The following is a 14,030-nucleotide window of genomic DNA, read 5'->3' as shown; positions in this document are numbered from 1 at the left end:
TCGTGCTTGAGTTTTAGAAGGGTTTATTATTATGTATTTTATTCAGGTGAGACGTTTTCTTGTTAATATGATTGTTAAATTAAGTTTGTAAAATGGTTAAAATATGCATTTCATTTATGTTTAGCGTATTGATTGTTCAGTTTTATATGTTTCATTGGTTGTATAATAAAAACGAAAAATCAATCAAAAAGACTTTATTTTATATTTCTCGATTACTGTTTGCTTACTAATTGATTATTTGAAATAGTCTTCGTTCGTTATTATAATTCGTATATGTAAAGTAAACTGGGTTTATGTTGATTTATAGATTACCCAGAGGGATAAAATTAACATTTCATTGTATACTGTCCTAAACTAATGGTTATGTATACAAATGATTAAACCAAGGGAGAAGACTAATATAGTTTCGGAAAGTAATTTATAAATGAAGAAAACTATACAAGCTTCACAGGTTGATACTTAAAACTGATATATTTGTATAGTTTACATTGTAACTAAATTAGAAAAATATGAAAAAGATACAAATTAACTGGATAAATACATTGCTATTAACATCTTAATAAGCAAACTAGTTAAAAGGGGAACAAGTCCAATAATAAAGATATAAAAATAATCTTAATACAAAAAAATAGCACTTTTTACCTAACACAAAATAGTGTACGAAACACGTCTGTGGTAACAAATGTGTTCGGTGGAATATTCGCCCTTCACTAGTAAAATCTAACTTTCTCAGTGTAAGTGGCATTTTTTACAGTGGACATGCTACACTTACTTTGGCTATTCTAATAATTCATGATGATGATGATGATGATGATGATGATGACTCAACCAATGATATGTTAATGAAGATTTTATTATGAAAGATGGAATAAGGAGGAGGAGGGGGAGGATTACAAGGACGACAAAGTGCTGATTTGAATATGCGGATGTGCTATTGAGTGAGTCTGCTATATATGTACATGTAAAATGACTTTATTGACACTTCAAAATTCATAAAAATAATTAGCATACATAATTATCATATCAATAAAGAAAGTAAATGATAAAATTTGAGTGCTTAATATCAAATTTATTGACCGTAAAAAACAATTTGACGACACGTTATAAATGTGTTTAAAATGTACTGCTCAACTTTATGACGAAACAGATAAGGGACGTTGATATCAATCCTGGTGTCATTATCCGCTAACACAATGATACACAGTGATAACAATAGACATGTCAACTACCGTTATAGATAAACAAAGGGTTGTTTATAGGTCGGCATATATGGATCATTGTCTTATCGTAAGTAATAAATTTTATAATTCTGAGTTTCTTTTCAGAATGTTTTTGTTTTCCAATGTCCTTTGTACACCAACTTAAANCTTTGGCTTCAGGAAACCATCCCACCTTGCGAATTTTCTTTTGAAATCATGTATTTTCACTTTCACCATTTTCCCTCAATTTTCCCCAACATGGAACCCCCACCCCCAGGGAATTTTGATGAGAACACTTAAGGTATTTAATACTTAATAGAACATTACATAGTAAACTACAACATACCATATACGAAGTCGCTGGGTACATTGATAATACTACCTGATACAGAGGTGTGTTGTATTTTGAATTAAGAATCAACAGACACAGGCACAAGTATTTTTTTTTTATTATTAAAACCAGGAAGTATTTATTCGTAAGGTTCGTTTCAAACGAGTTCCGATTCAATTTTCTAGGAGGTGGAGAAAAAGCACGGTAAGTGTCCTTATATATCACCACAACATGGTAACACATGAAATACATAACTTATTTCATAAGGGCACATTCGTACCTATTGGATAGTGTTTGTGAATAATACGTCTCGGTATTTTTTCTTTCTTTCTATGACAATGTGAGTTTATTTCTAAAATTGTTCTATAGCAAAGTTCCGTCCACTGTGTGATCGTGCTAATTTATCATGATCGTATATCATTATATTTATAAACACCAAGGTAATTAATGAAAAATTAGTTAACAACTAAGTGTTCTGAGTGTAAACATTCCTGCATTCAGGATGCGAATCCTGGACCACAGATTGTTATACTTTAGCACTAACCGTTTGAGCTACCTTGTTAACGCCGTCATTGTATAGAGCCTTCCATGTGTTTCTGTATGAATCTTGTAAGGTAGTGATAATGATAGCTAGTTTACACAGGTAAGTTTTACGAAGTTCCTTGTCTTTGTTTACTAGACCTATATTTACTTCCTAACACAGTGGTATCTGACAACTCTGTAGGGATATTTTATTTTCCTGAACCCAGGGCTACCCAACCATAATAGTTTCAATGCGATCACACTAACAACCAAAACATTGGGCGGATATGGATTTTCCCGGCGAAGGGCAATTATTTGACTCTGCGGAAATTTCCCACTATCGGTGAATGGTGAATATTTTTAATGAGGTATGTTTAATTAATCGCATACGTTATTTTACATGTTCATGTCTTATTGGTATGATAACGTATTTATACTGTTTTTGTTTTTAAATATCGATATAAAGATTTCATGTTTATGTCTTGATAAAAAGGAGGGGTGTCGAAACAAATTACATTTTGTTACCGCATTGTCACTATAATTTTTTATTTTGAAAATGAAAAGAGGAGGCAATTTAACGATCGTCATCCTAACCCTATTCAAATTTCAATAAAAATATTTTTAAAGACATGCTGCCTTAGTCCTAGATAGTTGATGACAAATATATTTACCTCGGTTTGACCAGAGTCACCATCGCAATGCCTCACATGATCGTTAAAACGGTCAGAACTAGTTTAATTAATCATTGAGATGTTCACCGAGGGGCTGCTCGATTTGTGCTTACCGGGGCATTCGCCGGACGACCAGCTAGAATTTTGAATTGGAGTCTAGACAGTGTAACGACGAGGGACTACTGGGCGTTCTACTTATCGGACGGTGTGGCTTTTTGAGATTCAAGATTGTATCTTATTTCACCACATTATTATTTAGAATTTATTTGCTTTTTTTTAAATTGGCGGCTGATATTTTCTTGTATAGCGATTTGTTATCTCAGATAAGATGTAAAGAAAATTTTCAAATCCTTTATTTCGCGCTTTATAATCTTTACATGATGCGCCCGTGATTTGCTTATACGATGGTTACTTACCGGCGTAGAACACTGGGTCGTTGACGTTACTTAAGGAATATTGTTTCCGTGTCTAAAATCGTTGAAAACCTACCCCATGACGGGAAACCTAATTGAACAACCTAACAACCAGTTTTGCCTGTGAGGCTTTGTAATTCATGACGAATTTCCTTTGGGTGATAGTATTGCTATTTTTCTTCCCGTTTTGATTTTCCTTCGGTTCGGTTTTGAGTCCGTATCGACCTTGGTAATATCTAAAACCATCAAACATCCACCTGATAGTTAATATATAGAAAAGAATAACAACAGGTACAGAAATATGATGCGGTTCAAGCGTCAAGGGCTGCTCATTTTCCTTTCGATATATTTATGCAATTCACCTATTTTACTTTTTATTTTTAAGGTTAAAATTGTAATACTATATATATATATATATATTGCAGCAATGGGTGGCATTTTACACTATCCTGTATCAGATCACAACAAGCTACCTTCCGATACATCGATTAAGGTAAGATATTGGCCTAATCAATTACTTGGCACTCGATGCTATCATAAAGTTAGAATTCATACGAAATGGATGATAATTGCACAAAGACAGATTATTTTCCTTTTAATGAGCAATCTGTATGACATATAAAAGATAGTCAGACGGACTTCCGTGTCTGCCAGCCAAACAACAAACTAGTCATTTTTAAGTTTAAGTGTACATGTTTTAGTCTCGGACTCTAAAACCAAACCCGTTAACATGTCCACTTTTTTATAAACCACACAAAGCTGTGACTTTTGTCAAGGTGTGTATGCGTCATTCTCAGAGCTCTTAAAAGTTATAAAAACCCTTATCCTGCTCCGTATGGAATTGTAAAATTAACTATATGAGATCATATCTATATTTGACACGACTGTATGCATGTGATGTAAGTTAAATTATAAGTTTATTTATTTTACAAAAAAATATGAAAAGAAAACAATCAGCTATTATGGTCACATTTGTTGCCCAAAGTGTACATGGAAGCACGCAAGGGGTCTTAATGTTGGGGGAATCCGGAGTGTCCGGAGAAAACATGTTTGGTTGGGAAGGTGACCCATACCTTTTCATGTCCGAACCCGTCTTGGTAAAAGGCTTTGCGCTATCAGCTGGGGCAATCCCAACGAGAAAAACTGTGGAAACCTGCCTTTTATAAATATTTCTTTGATTTTCAATCTGCACAGTATACGATTTAAACGTTATACAAATTTTTATACAAATGGAAGAAATCTACGTCTCGATTTTTTTTGAAGGATAAAGTAAAAGAAACCGATGGGTTGTGTGGGAAAAAGTCAGATATTTGGATCAAGACGGCTGCTGGAGAGTTAGTGGAAGCTGGATTCAAGATTAAGCAAAGTGAATCCGGATTTAGGATCGTAGAACTGGATTTAAATAACTACATAGTTTCCGAATTACAACTAACGTGAGTAAATGGTGTCAGTTGCCGTTTTTCCATTATGCAATTTATATGCCGATGCTATGTCGTCATTTCCGGATACCTTTGATATCATTTGCCATTTTGCTTAGTTACATTTTCGTTGTTATTTGAGTGCCTGAATAATACTTTTTATACTAGGAAACCCTCTTACTAGCACACTATCTTCATGTCAAATTATCAAGTATTGTCTAACTCACCAATCATACGGCTATAACTGTCCAAGACTTTCGTAGTGCTAAGCGTATTATCAGTTTTGATTTGCGTTGATTGTAATGTTATCTAGTGTCCGATATGATACATTTAACCTTGTAAATAGCAAACAAACATTGGAATTTTTTCTTTTTCTTTTAATTGAAATATAAACTAAATGAAAATTTCATTTCATTATTTATATGTGAATGTTACACATGAGCATTTCTCATAAGTATAACAATAAAAACTAATATGTTTTTAGTACTTTTGAAAAAAATTCTGAAGACATGGTTCTTTTCTGTTGAGGACATTTGATATCGGAACGTAAAACGTTCGCCAAAAGTAAATGCTCATTTGCATTAACCAATGCAAAGACGAGACAAAGGTGTCCTCAATAAAAGACAATTCTACCTAGTTAGAATGCCGGGATTAGTTGTAGAACAATTTTCTCATTTATGAAAGGCGTTTTTACATATGAATTTATGTTTTTTCTTTAAATTATCTTACAGGGAAAATGACAAACTCTTAGCCATCAATAACATCGCTGTAAGCTGCAGGGAACATCATGAAGTTGTGGAGTTTCTCCAACAGATGTTTCACCCAGAACGAAGTCGTCTGTCCATTGTAATTATAGCAAACTACATTTTATAGGAGGTTTGGCTTAGTATTTATATTATGAGGGCCGTTTTGTTTCAGTTTTTCTTGAACCTTTCACTTTTTTCATATTTTACTTTCTCTTTTTTTAAGATTTTATTTTCGTTGCGTTTTTACCATTTCTGATGTTCCCATGATCAAAATAATTTGTTTCTAGGGAGAGCGTCTGCAACGCTTGTAATCATGACCTAATGTGTAGTCTGTTTGTTGTTAATAATGGGCGGTTTATGTGGATGTGTTTGCTACAACAAATTTGATTGGTCATTGTGTATTAATAATAGCTTATCGCCGCTGCTGTTTGAGATTAAGCTCTGATCGAATGCTAGAACGCACGAGAGTGAAGTTGACGATTTACATGTCCATATATCCTTGTATCCCAAAGAACTTTTAAATCTTACCACTTGAGCATTCCTGTTCCATCGAATGCAAAACACTGAAAATTCCACCAGGGTTCCTTTTTTGTATACACAGTAACCTATCTTTAAGTTTGTTTTAGATATAGCTGCTGTGCTATTGGTAAACAAACACGTTCGTTTATTGGTTAGAGCGACATTATAACAACCTGAGGTCCAGAATTCAATTACCACTTTGTATTTTTACATTCATACACTGTTGTCGATTATATATAGTTTATTTCATCATCCCTTGTTTTGCATTAAATACCCGCCAGGCATGGGGTTCGTTTCAGTAATAATCTATCAAAGCTGTAGCCATGCTGGGAAAACACATTCCATTACATATTGACAGTTTTTTTTGTAGCGGTACAAAATCCTTAAGTAACCATGGGACAGGTGGTCTAATTTCAATTGGGCCATGTCTGGTTTGTTATTTTCTGCCTGTCTATATATGATAATAAGACTGTCACGACAATATACGCCTATGTATACAATAAGGGTAAAATTTATATTTTAGTCCAAAGTGACTACAGTTATTATGATGAAAGCCTCATCATATTCAACGAGGTTCAGTGTTCAGGATACTTGACATGATTGATATCCGCTCTAATGAGGTATTTTCATACAGTGTTATACCTACTTGTTGGGACGGAATTGAGACGAGCGTTAAAATGGTACTTTGCTCAATAACGTAGTTTTACCGCCAAGCCTGTGATTATATTTGGAAACAAGAGAATGAGTGTCTCCACTCAATTAAAGTATTGGTCAACATTATTGGGTTGGTTAAAACTTCTCTAACTACACAAGTATACCCCATCTCTCATAGGACATCCTGAAACCGTTCCAACTACACACACAACTATAACTCTTCTCTTATAAGACATTCTTAAACTGTTCCAACTGCACAACTATGCCTTATTTCTTATAGGACATCCTAAAACCACTTCATCTGCACAACTTTGTCTCATTTCTTATAGGACATCATAAAACCCCTCCAACTACACAACTATACCTCATTTCTTATATGACATCCTTAAACCACTTCAACTGCACATCTTTGTCTCATTTCTTATAGGATATCATAAAACCCCTCCAACTACACAACTATGTCTCATTTCTGATATGACATCCTTAAATCCTTACAAGCGCACAACTACAACTCATCTCTTATAGGACATCCTAAAACCGCTCCAACTACACAACTATGTCTCGTCTCTTATAAGAATTTTTCTAATTATAGGTAATTGAAAGAAAAGAATGGACCGATGCAGATAAAGACACCGTTACGACCTTTGAAATAGAGGTGGACTATTTGATATCTCGGGGTAAACTTTCATCATCGTGAACGAGAGATTTTAATTTCATAGATCTTTTTTAAATTATCTGAATAGAAAAATATTTATGCCATAATAAACATCTTTCGTAAATTAGATTTTGTTTTTGAATATTTGCAGAGAGAACCAAAAAGGAATAGATATCTTTAATGAAAATATTGAATAAAATGCATGTTTAAGGCCTATAATATTACATACATAATTCAATTGGGAAAATATGTGATTTTCAGTGACAACATCACGTTTTACTACTTTGTAATATATGCATTAAGATAAGAGTACCATTAAATGTGTAATATAAAAAAAGGAAAATGCTTAAAGTCGAAAAAAGTTAATCTAAAGTTCAACTCCTGGTCTGTATGCACAATGGTGCAGCTGGACCTTTTAAATGATATTTAATTCTGTTAATTACAGAAGATATAAACCGTTTAAAAAAATAAGACTGGTTGTGTTTTGTAGGTGGTGGCTCAGCTTTTGCTTTGTTTACAAGAACCACAATTTTGAGCAGATTCTCTGGTTTTTCCGCTGTCTACTGTATACATCATAAGGGGACAGATGTATGTCTGATAGCTATAGACACGCCGATATCCCAGCTTTACCTGGAATGTGGGACAGACGGAAAGCTGACCATGAGTAATCTCCCTTCCCGAACCGACACATCATGTAATATATCACATTACCTCAGGCTTCAATGGCCTAGTTGTCTAGCTATTTAGCCGGGGTTTGTTGGTTATATAGTATTTCGCTATTTCAAATGTTCTATATATTTTTTATTTATTGTTTGTGTTTTTGTTTGGTTGAGTTGATAGCAATTAAAAACCAGACCAACATGTGATGAGGCATTCCTTCATAATAGTCTCAAATATATGTCAATTCTGTGTTAGACAGTTCTAATTGGGAACAAAAAGTAATATTGAGGCTCAATCAATATTGAAGTTGGTAACTTTGTTATCTATATTTAAATAAAGGAACATATAACAAAACACATGATACTATAACTTTCGATTTACTTGAATGATGACAGAATGCAGAGACCATATTTCTTAAAGCTGAAAAAGCAGTAATGGCAAAAACAAAATTTATTTTCTTTCAGTTCATTTCAGAAAAAGTATATTTCATGGTTTTCAAAAACAGCATAGTGAAAATCAAAGTTGCTTCCTATGTATTCTGCAGCCGGTAGGAACGGAGAAGTACGTTTCAGTCAAAAACCGGTCGTCTGTTGACCTCTCGGTAAGTTTCATGTTGATAACAGATACATATTATCTTAAATCGACTGTTAAAAAACAATTAAGTGCTAGTATTTAACTTAGGGAAAGTGATCTCGAACCCAATGTAATTATTCATGTAATCTGCATGTAACTAATTTAAGTGATTAATTATAAATTAAGAGAAACTTAACATAGTAACTTAGACTGATTTATGTTAAATATAAATTATAGTAGCAACCGGTATGCTTTCCTTGATTTGACAGGTGTTATCATTGCATGATGGATAACATTAGACACAGGCACTATCTGATTGAAATATCTTAACTTTCAAAAATGTCACACAACAAACTTCGTACAAAATGCAACTAAATGAATGAACATCATTTAGGTAATGAGGTAAATTTGGTTTTCATAGTTTTGTAACATGCGAACAGGCAACCATCAAGCCCCTGACCACGCTCAACGTTGATATACTAGTGAGCGCGTCCCAGCCATTAAAGCAGTATTCTCATTTTCATTCCTTGCCTGTTCCAATTTATTTTTACAAATGAGCAGTTGCATGATACACATTATCAGATGTTGTGCACGGCTATACTGGCCCGATGAGCAAACAACTACCTTAATTCACATGATGGTTCTATATGTAAACATTAATTGATAACAAAATGTAATTTTCTCTTTCAAAACGAAGAATTGCCCCGTTGGCTCGGAGGACATAACATCGATGACGTCTTTACAAGAAGCTGATCCTAGGTTTTTCCTCTTGAAATTGAAGAACGTGAGGGAAAAAAATGAATATATGTTTGAATCTGTCATCTTAAAAGGTAAGTTGACCTGTCAAATATGGCCTATAAAAGGTACTTTTGACTTTCAATTAAAACACTTCAGCAGAAAAATATGCACTGAAGCCGTTCATGTAAATTCAAATCATTTGATAACGTTTGTGGTGCGGGAAAAGACATTCCTTCTCGACCTCTTTATCTATTATAGAAAGTGACATTATTTAGATCTGATCTAGATTTACACAAGTGCGGTCGATGAAGTAGAAGACGCTTTTCCTTCTGGAACACCTGGTCTTTTTTCCTTATCCTTTTACGAATCTCCATGTAAATCGTTCGTTTGTTCATATTTCCCCATTATCTCATCGATTTAACATAAAAATATACATCATTATCTGACAAATAGACTATCTGTGCTACCGATGTTGACCGTTAAGTTAGCGCTGAAATTTATTCTAGAGTGGTTTAAATGAAATTTTGTAAAAGAAATGAATCTAAAAGCTATACGATAGTTACATAATAAAAGTTTATATATATACCATTCCCCTTAAGCGATATTTCTGTATATGTTTTTAAATACTTAGGATATGGGTTTTTGTTCATGTGATCTTTAGAACGTCTGATGAGTCGTCCTGAATGGACGAAATGTTGAAGTAAATGTTAACTTTGTTTGGCTTTTGGCATCGATTTCGAATTTTGAAGTAGGTGCTACATGTATGTAAAGTGATTCATTCTTTTTATTTGTTTATAAACAGGCATGTGCCTCACATGGGATAACACAAAGAAGGAGATGAAATTGAAAGATTCTTCGGACTCTTCTGTTCCCTTTTCAGCATTAAATTCAACTTTTCACATTTATTCTCTATAAAGGACTCGTACAACTTAATCATTTTCTATAAGTTACTTCCTAGCTTTTAACCAAAGACCTTTAACAGAGGAAGTTCAACACTTGGGACAGCTGTCTAGATTCATAGATAAAAAAAGTAAAAAATGCCTTGCTATTTTAAATGGGATATAAGCGCGCTACAGGCTTCAACATTTGATAACCCGAAGTTTACAAGCCAATTGGGCTAAGCGGACGAGAACAACTCCTGACTTTTGACTGCCATATAAATCCGCCATCACATATTAATATATACTAAAACTGTACATTTTTTGACGAAGTTATCTCAAGTTAAACCAATACGAAATATATGTCATTCGAAAAATATATGTGAACAATTTCACCGAGTGTATAATGTTGAATCAACGGAACCGACATGTTTTTCGTCTCTGCCACTACGGATATAAAATGAAATGTTCGTACTCTGTGGACTTGCAGGTCGCGACAAGACCTTTTGAAGAAGTGGTTTTAGAAAGACATCCCCAACGTCCACCCACACTTGTCTATCTTTATTGTAGGGAGGTGTGCAATGTTACTGTTTATAACCCAAACCATCTGCTCAACCACGAACAGGTTTTGATGTGACTCTATCTATATAATAACGTTTGAATGAGTTGTTTTTCGTCTCTGCCACTACGGATATAAAATGAAATGTTCGTACTCTGTGGACTTGCAGGTCGCGACAAGACCTTTTGAAGAAGTGGTTTTAGAAAGACATCCCCAACGTCCACCCACACTTGTCTATCTTTATTGTAGGGAGGTGTGCAATGATACTGTTTATAACCCAAACCATCTGCTCAACCACGAACAGGTTTTGATGTGACTCTATCTATATAATAACGTTTGAATGACGCAGATTGTCTCGAGTAAATTTGATTATTTTAACTACTGTAAATTTCCATTCTTTAACGCAATCAAATTTTAGCGCATATCATTTTTGCAGGTTTCGTCATTATTGAATTGACGCACCTACAATATATGCAATAAAGAAACAATATACAGACACGTAAATTATCACAACAATAATTTAACGCAATTATTAAATCGCCAAAAGCGATAAACCAAGATTACCGCTAAGATACATGTATGTAAGTTTGCAGTATTTTAATAACAGCTTACGATTTTATTACGCATGAAATATTGATGAACATAAATGAACAACTAAATAGTGTTTATTCTGTACATATTCTGTGTTTTGTGTAAGTTCTTTCTTTTTCACTATCATGGGTAATGTACTTTTTTTTGTTAAACGTGTGCTTTCATATTCGACAATAATGATAAAAATGTTATGTTGTTGATCTGAAAACAAACTTTTTAGAGGAAATGACAACTTCCTAAAAATATCTCTCTGATCGCTTGTTATATACAAACATCTAAATGAAGTCGACACTGAAAAAATCATGGATTAGGCACTTTCATCTGCTATATAGAAATAAACGATAAATCTGATATCATACGTTTTTGTTACTTACAACCCATCTAACATTTACATTTCCCTGATATCAAACGATATGAAAAATGTGTATAACGGGCGATTATATGAGAAATATTCCTTGCAAAAACTGTATATGATGTTGGTATAATATTAATGTTATTATCTTGGGTGATTGTTCTGAATTTGACAGGGTCAAATTGGTTATGAATTGCGACAACGAGTGACGCTTCACAATCAATAGACAAAAAAGGACTATCAGGACGCCGGGTTCGTGACCGAAGGGTTACGGGTTCGAGTCACGTCATGGCACTGCGTTGTATCTTTTAGCAAGATAATTTATTCCTCTTTTTTCCAATCTACTCAGCTGTAAATGAGTACGTGTTTGGGCAGTGCTAGAACTGTAGAATGCTAGCTGTGAATGCCGAATTGGCAGCAGCGGCTGTATGCTCCCCATCGAGTTGAGAAAGATATTGGCTGATTGCAAAGGCCCTGTAAACACGGATAATAATTTGTGAACCACTTTGAGACGACCTACGAACAAGGTTGTGATAAAGCGGTATATAAGAACCTCAAATTATTAGTATTAATACTAGTATTATTATGTTTAACTGTTAACAAGCATGTATATTTGTTTTCATTTGATAATTTACATGAAATACCAACATAATCAGCAGCAGACAATATTATGCAAAGAGGGTCAAAATAATCAATGCTAATCAATATATGATAAAATGGTTTAAATATCTCTCCTTAAAATGGTTCTAAAGTGCTAGAGTTACACTAGAGTTAGAGTTCTAAAGTTAATGCTTCTGACAAGTTTGCCGATACACCTATATTTTCGAGATAAGGCCCTTGGTGAAACATATAAGTAAGTGAATGCAGAATCATTTCATGTCATGTCATTATCTAAATATATGTTTTTGTATTATAAAATATATTGTAACATCACTTTTGTTGCCGTTTAAATTTTGGCATCAAAGCTTATTTTGGAGTCATTCCTGTTGTGAATTTGTGTTGTGAAGTCATAATATATTACTAATCATAACTTCAGCATTGTTTGTGTTGTGTTGTTATTTCTCCGTCAACATGATTGTTTACAAAATTAACACATCTTCTAAATAATTTAAATTAAGAGTTGAAGAGATGTATTCATATATACTATGTCCGTATATCGATTTCCGAAAGTTATGTACACTGTCAAAAAAGACCCACAAATGACAGGCATTTCTTTCAATAATTATAAAAGATATCATATAACAAACATTTTCTTTAAGGAAGTATTTTTGACGTCGCGGAAGTGAACTATAAAGAAGTTTTAATGAATATCCATAAAGTTCTGATGCAGTTATTTCTTTGTTAAAAATGCATCGCTTTCCTGACAAGGAAAATAATTCACAATATACATGATATATATTGGTGTAATATAACAGCCAATGATATGGTTGGCCTTGGTAAAGGTATTCAATTCTTGTTACGTCAAATAAATGAATGACATGTGTCAAATAAAGATTTACAAGTGATAGGGCATCTAATACATCTATAATGGAATATGATAAAGGCGTGTACTTCCTAAACAATAAATACATGGTTATAAATGATATTGAGAAATATCAGTTCCTTCTTTATTTGCATTAGAAATGCGGAAGATTAAGACACTCCGGTATTCCCTTCTTTCCGTCAACAGGAAGTAGAACTTGAGTATATATTAGCCATTACATCAAAGGTTATTATAAGGTGAGTAAACGAAAGCAAATAATTATTGTGGAAGATGGAAAACAAAGAAAATGTTTGTCAAACTCTTATTAAGTTGCTGAAACATTAATGCAAATTTTGAAAATGAGATATTTGATAACTGTCCTTTATCGATCTTTGATTAAAATCTGTTTCGAATATATGTTAATCCAGATTGTAAATAATGAACAGGTAAACCCTATAGTCATGATATGATTATTAAAAGAGATATTATGGTAAATATATAAATATATATTAAAGTTCTTTAAATGAAATGGTAATTTTACAATATGAAATGACTGGTGTTCCAAATGGTTTTGTCACAACAGGGTTTTTTAAGTTACACAGAGATTCAAAGTACCCCCATAACTGTTAATAGAATCTCCAAAAAAAACACTGAGTGGTAAGGTCATTTGATAAGGACGGATTCGGGTTTACTTGGTGCACTATATATGTATCATATAGGGTTTTCCTTAGCGGTGCATTGATCGATAATAGTCGTAAAAGAGAAAGTGCACACATTCCTATACGCACATATATGCGTGTAATATATATAGGATATTACATGAGTTTCCATTTCATATGTGATTATGAAACTAGTCTTAGAATGTTTTTCAATTGAGGCGAGCTAAAATGAAAATTCGTGACGAGATTTATAAATTTCATATGAAATGAAAACGAGCGTAAGATCCTTATTATTAAATAATCAAAATTTGTGGCATTAATTCGTGTAAAACGACGATTTTCATGCAACCTTGAAATAAAAAAGAAGCCATTTTGACTCCAGTGCGTAAATCTGTGATGCCATATACTTGTCCTAGGCGTGATGTCACAA

The 14,030-nt window shown here is 33.4% G+C and overlaps 1 protein-coding gene across 3 annotated transcripts; it reads left to right on the top strand.

Moving 5' to 3' along the window:
* The first annotated feature begins 1,524 nt into the window (after nucleotides 1–1,524).
* On the top strand, nucleotides 1,525–11,878 carry LOC110449157. 3 transcript variants are annotated; one of them, XM_021495830.1, is made up of 9 exons: nucleotides 1,525–1,734; nucleotides 3,562–3,629; nucleotides 4,400–4,569; nucleotides 5,286–5,400; nucleotides 7,066–7,150; nucleotides 7,619–7,822; nucleotides 8,253–8,389; nucleotides 9,059–9,191; nucleotides 9,902–11,878. In XM_021495830.1, exons 2-9 carry the CDS (start codon nucleotides 3,564–3,566, stop codon nucleotides 10,012–10,014), a joined length of 1,023 nt encoding a protein of 340 aa, XP_021351505.1. In that variant the 5' UTR covers nucleotides 1,525–1,734; nucleotides 3,562–3,563; the 3' UTR covers nucleotides 10,015–11,878. The 3 variants fall into 3 exon arrangements, with proteins under 3 accessions (XP_021351505.1, XP_021351506.1, XP_021351507.1); XM_021495831.1 differs by lacking the exon at nucleotides 1,525–1,734 and adding an exon at nucleotides 2,047–2,420; XM_021495832.1 differs by lacking the exon at nucleotides 1,525–1,734 and adding an exon at nucleotides 2,735–2,928.
* Nucleotides 11,879–14,030: the final 2,152 nt, after the last annotated feature.

This window comes from Mizuhopecten yessoensis, unplaced genomic scaffold, assembly GCF_002113885.1.
Source record: "Mizuhopecten yessoensis strain PY_sf001 unplaced genomic scaffold, ASM211388v2 scaffold4511, whole genome shotgun sequence".
Classification (NCBI taxonomy): Eukaryota; Metazoa; Mollusca; class Bivalvia; order Pectinida; family Pectinidae; genus Mizuhopecten; species Mizuhopecten yessoensis.
This window is presented reverse-complemented; position numbering and strand designations above follow the sequence as displayed.

Excerpts from the sequence above, each read along its gene's own strand:
- LOC110449157 (XM_021495830.1), top strand. The coding sequence starts at position 3,564 with ATGGGTGGCATTTTACACTATCCTGTATCAGATCACAACAAGCTACCT. Across the intron at positions 4,570-5,285 it reads GTTTCCGAATTACAACTAAC|GGAAAATGACAAACTCTTAG; the intron begins GTGAGTAAATGG and ends ATTATCTTACAG. Across the intron at positions 7,151-7,618 it reads GGACTATTTGATATCTCGGG|GTGGTGGCTCAGCTTTTGCT; the intron begins GTAAACTTTCAT and ends TGTGTTTTGTAG.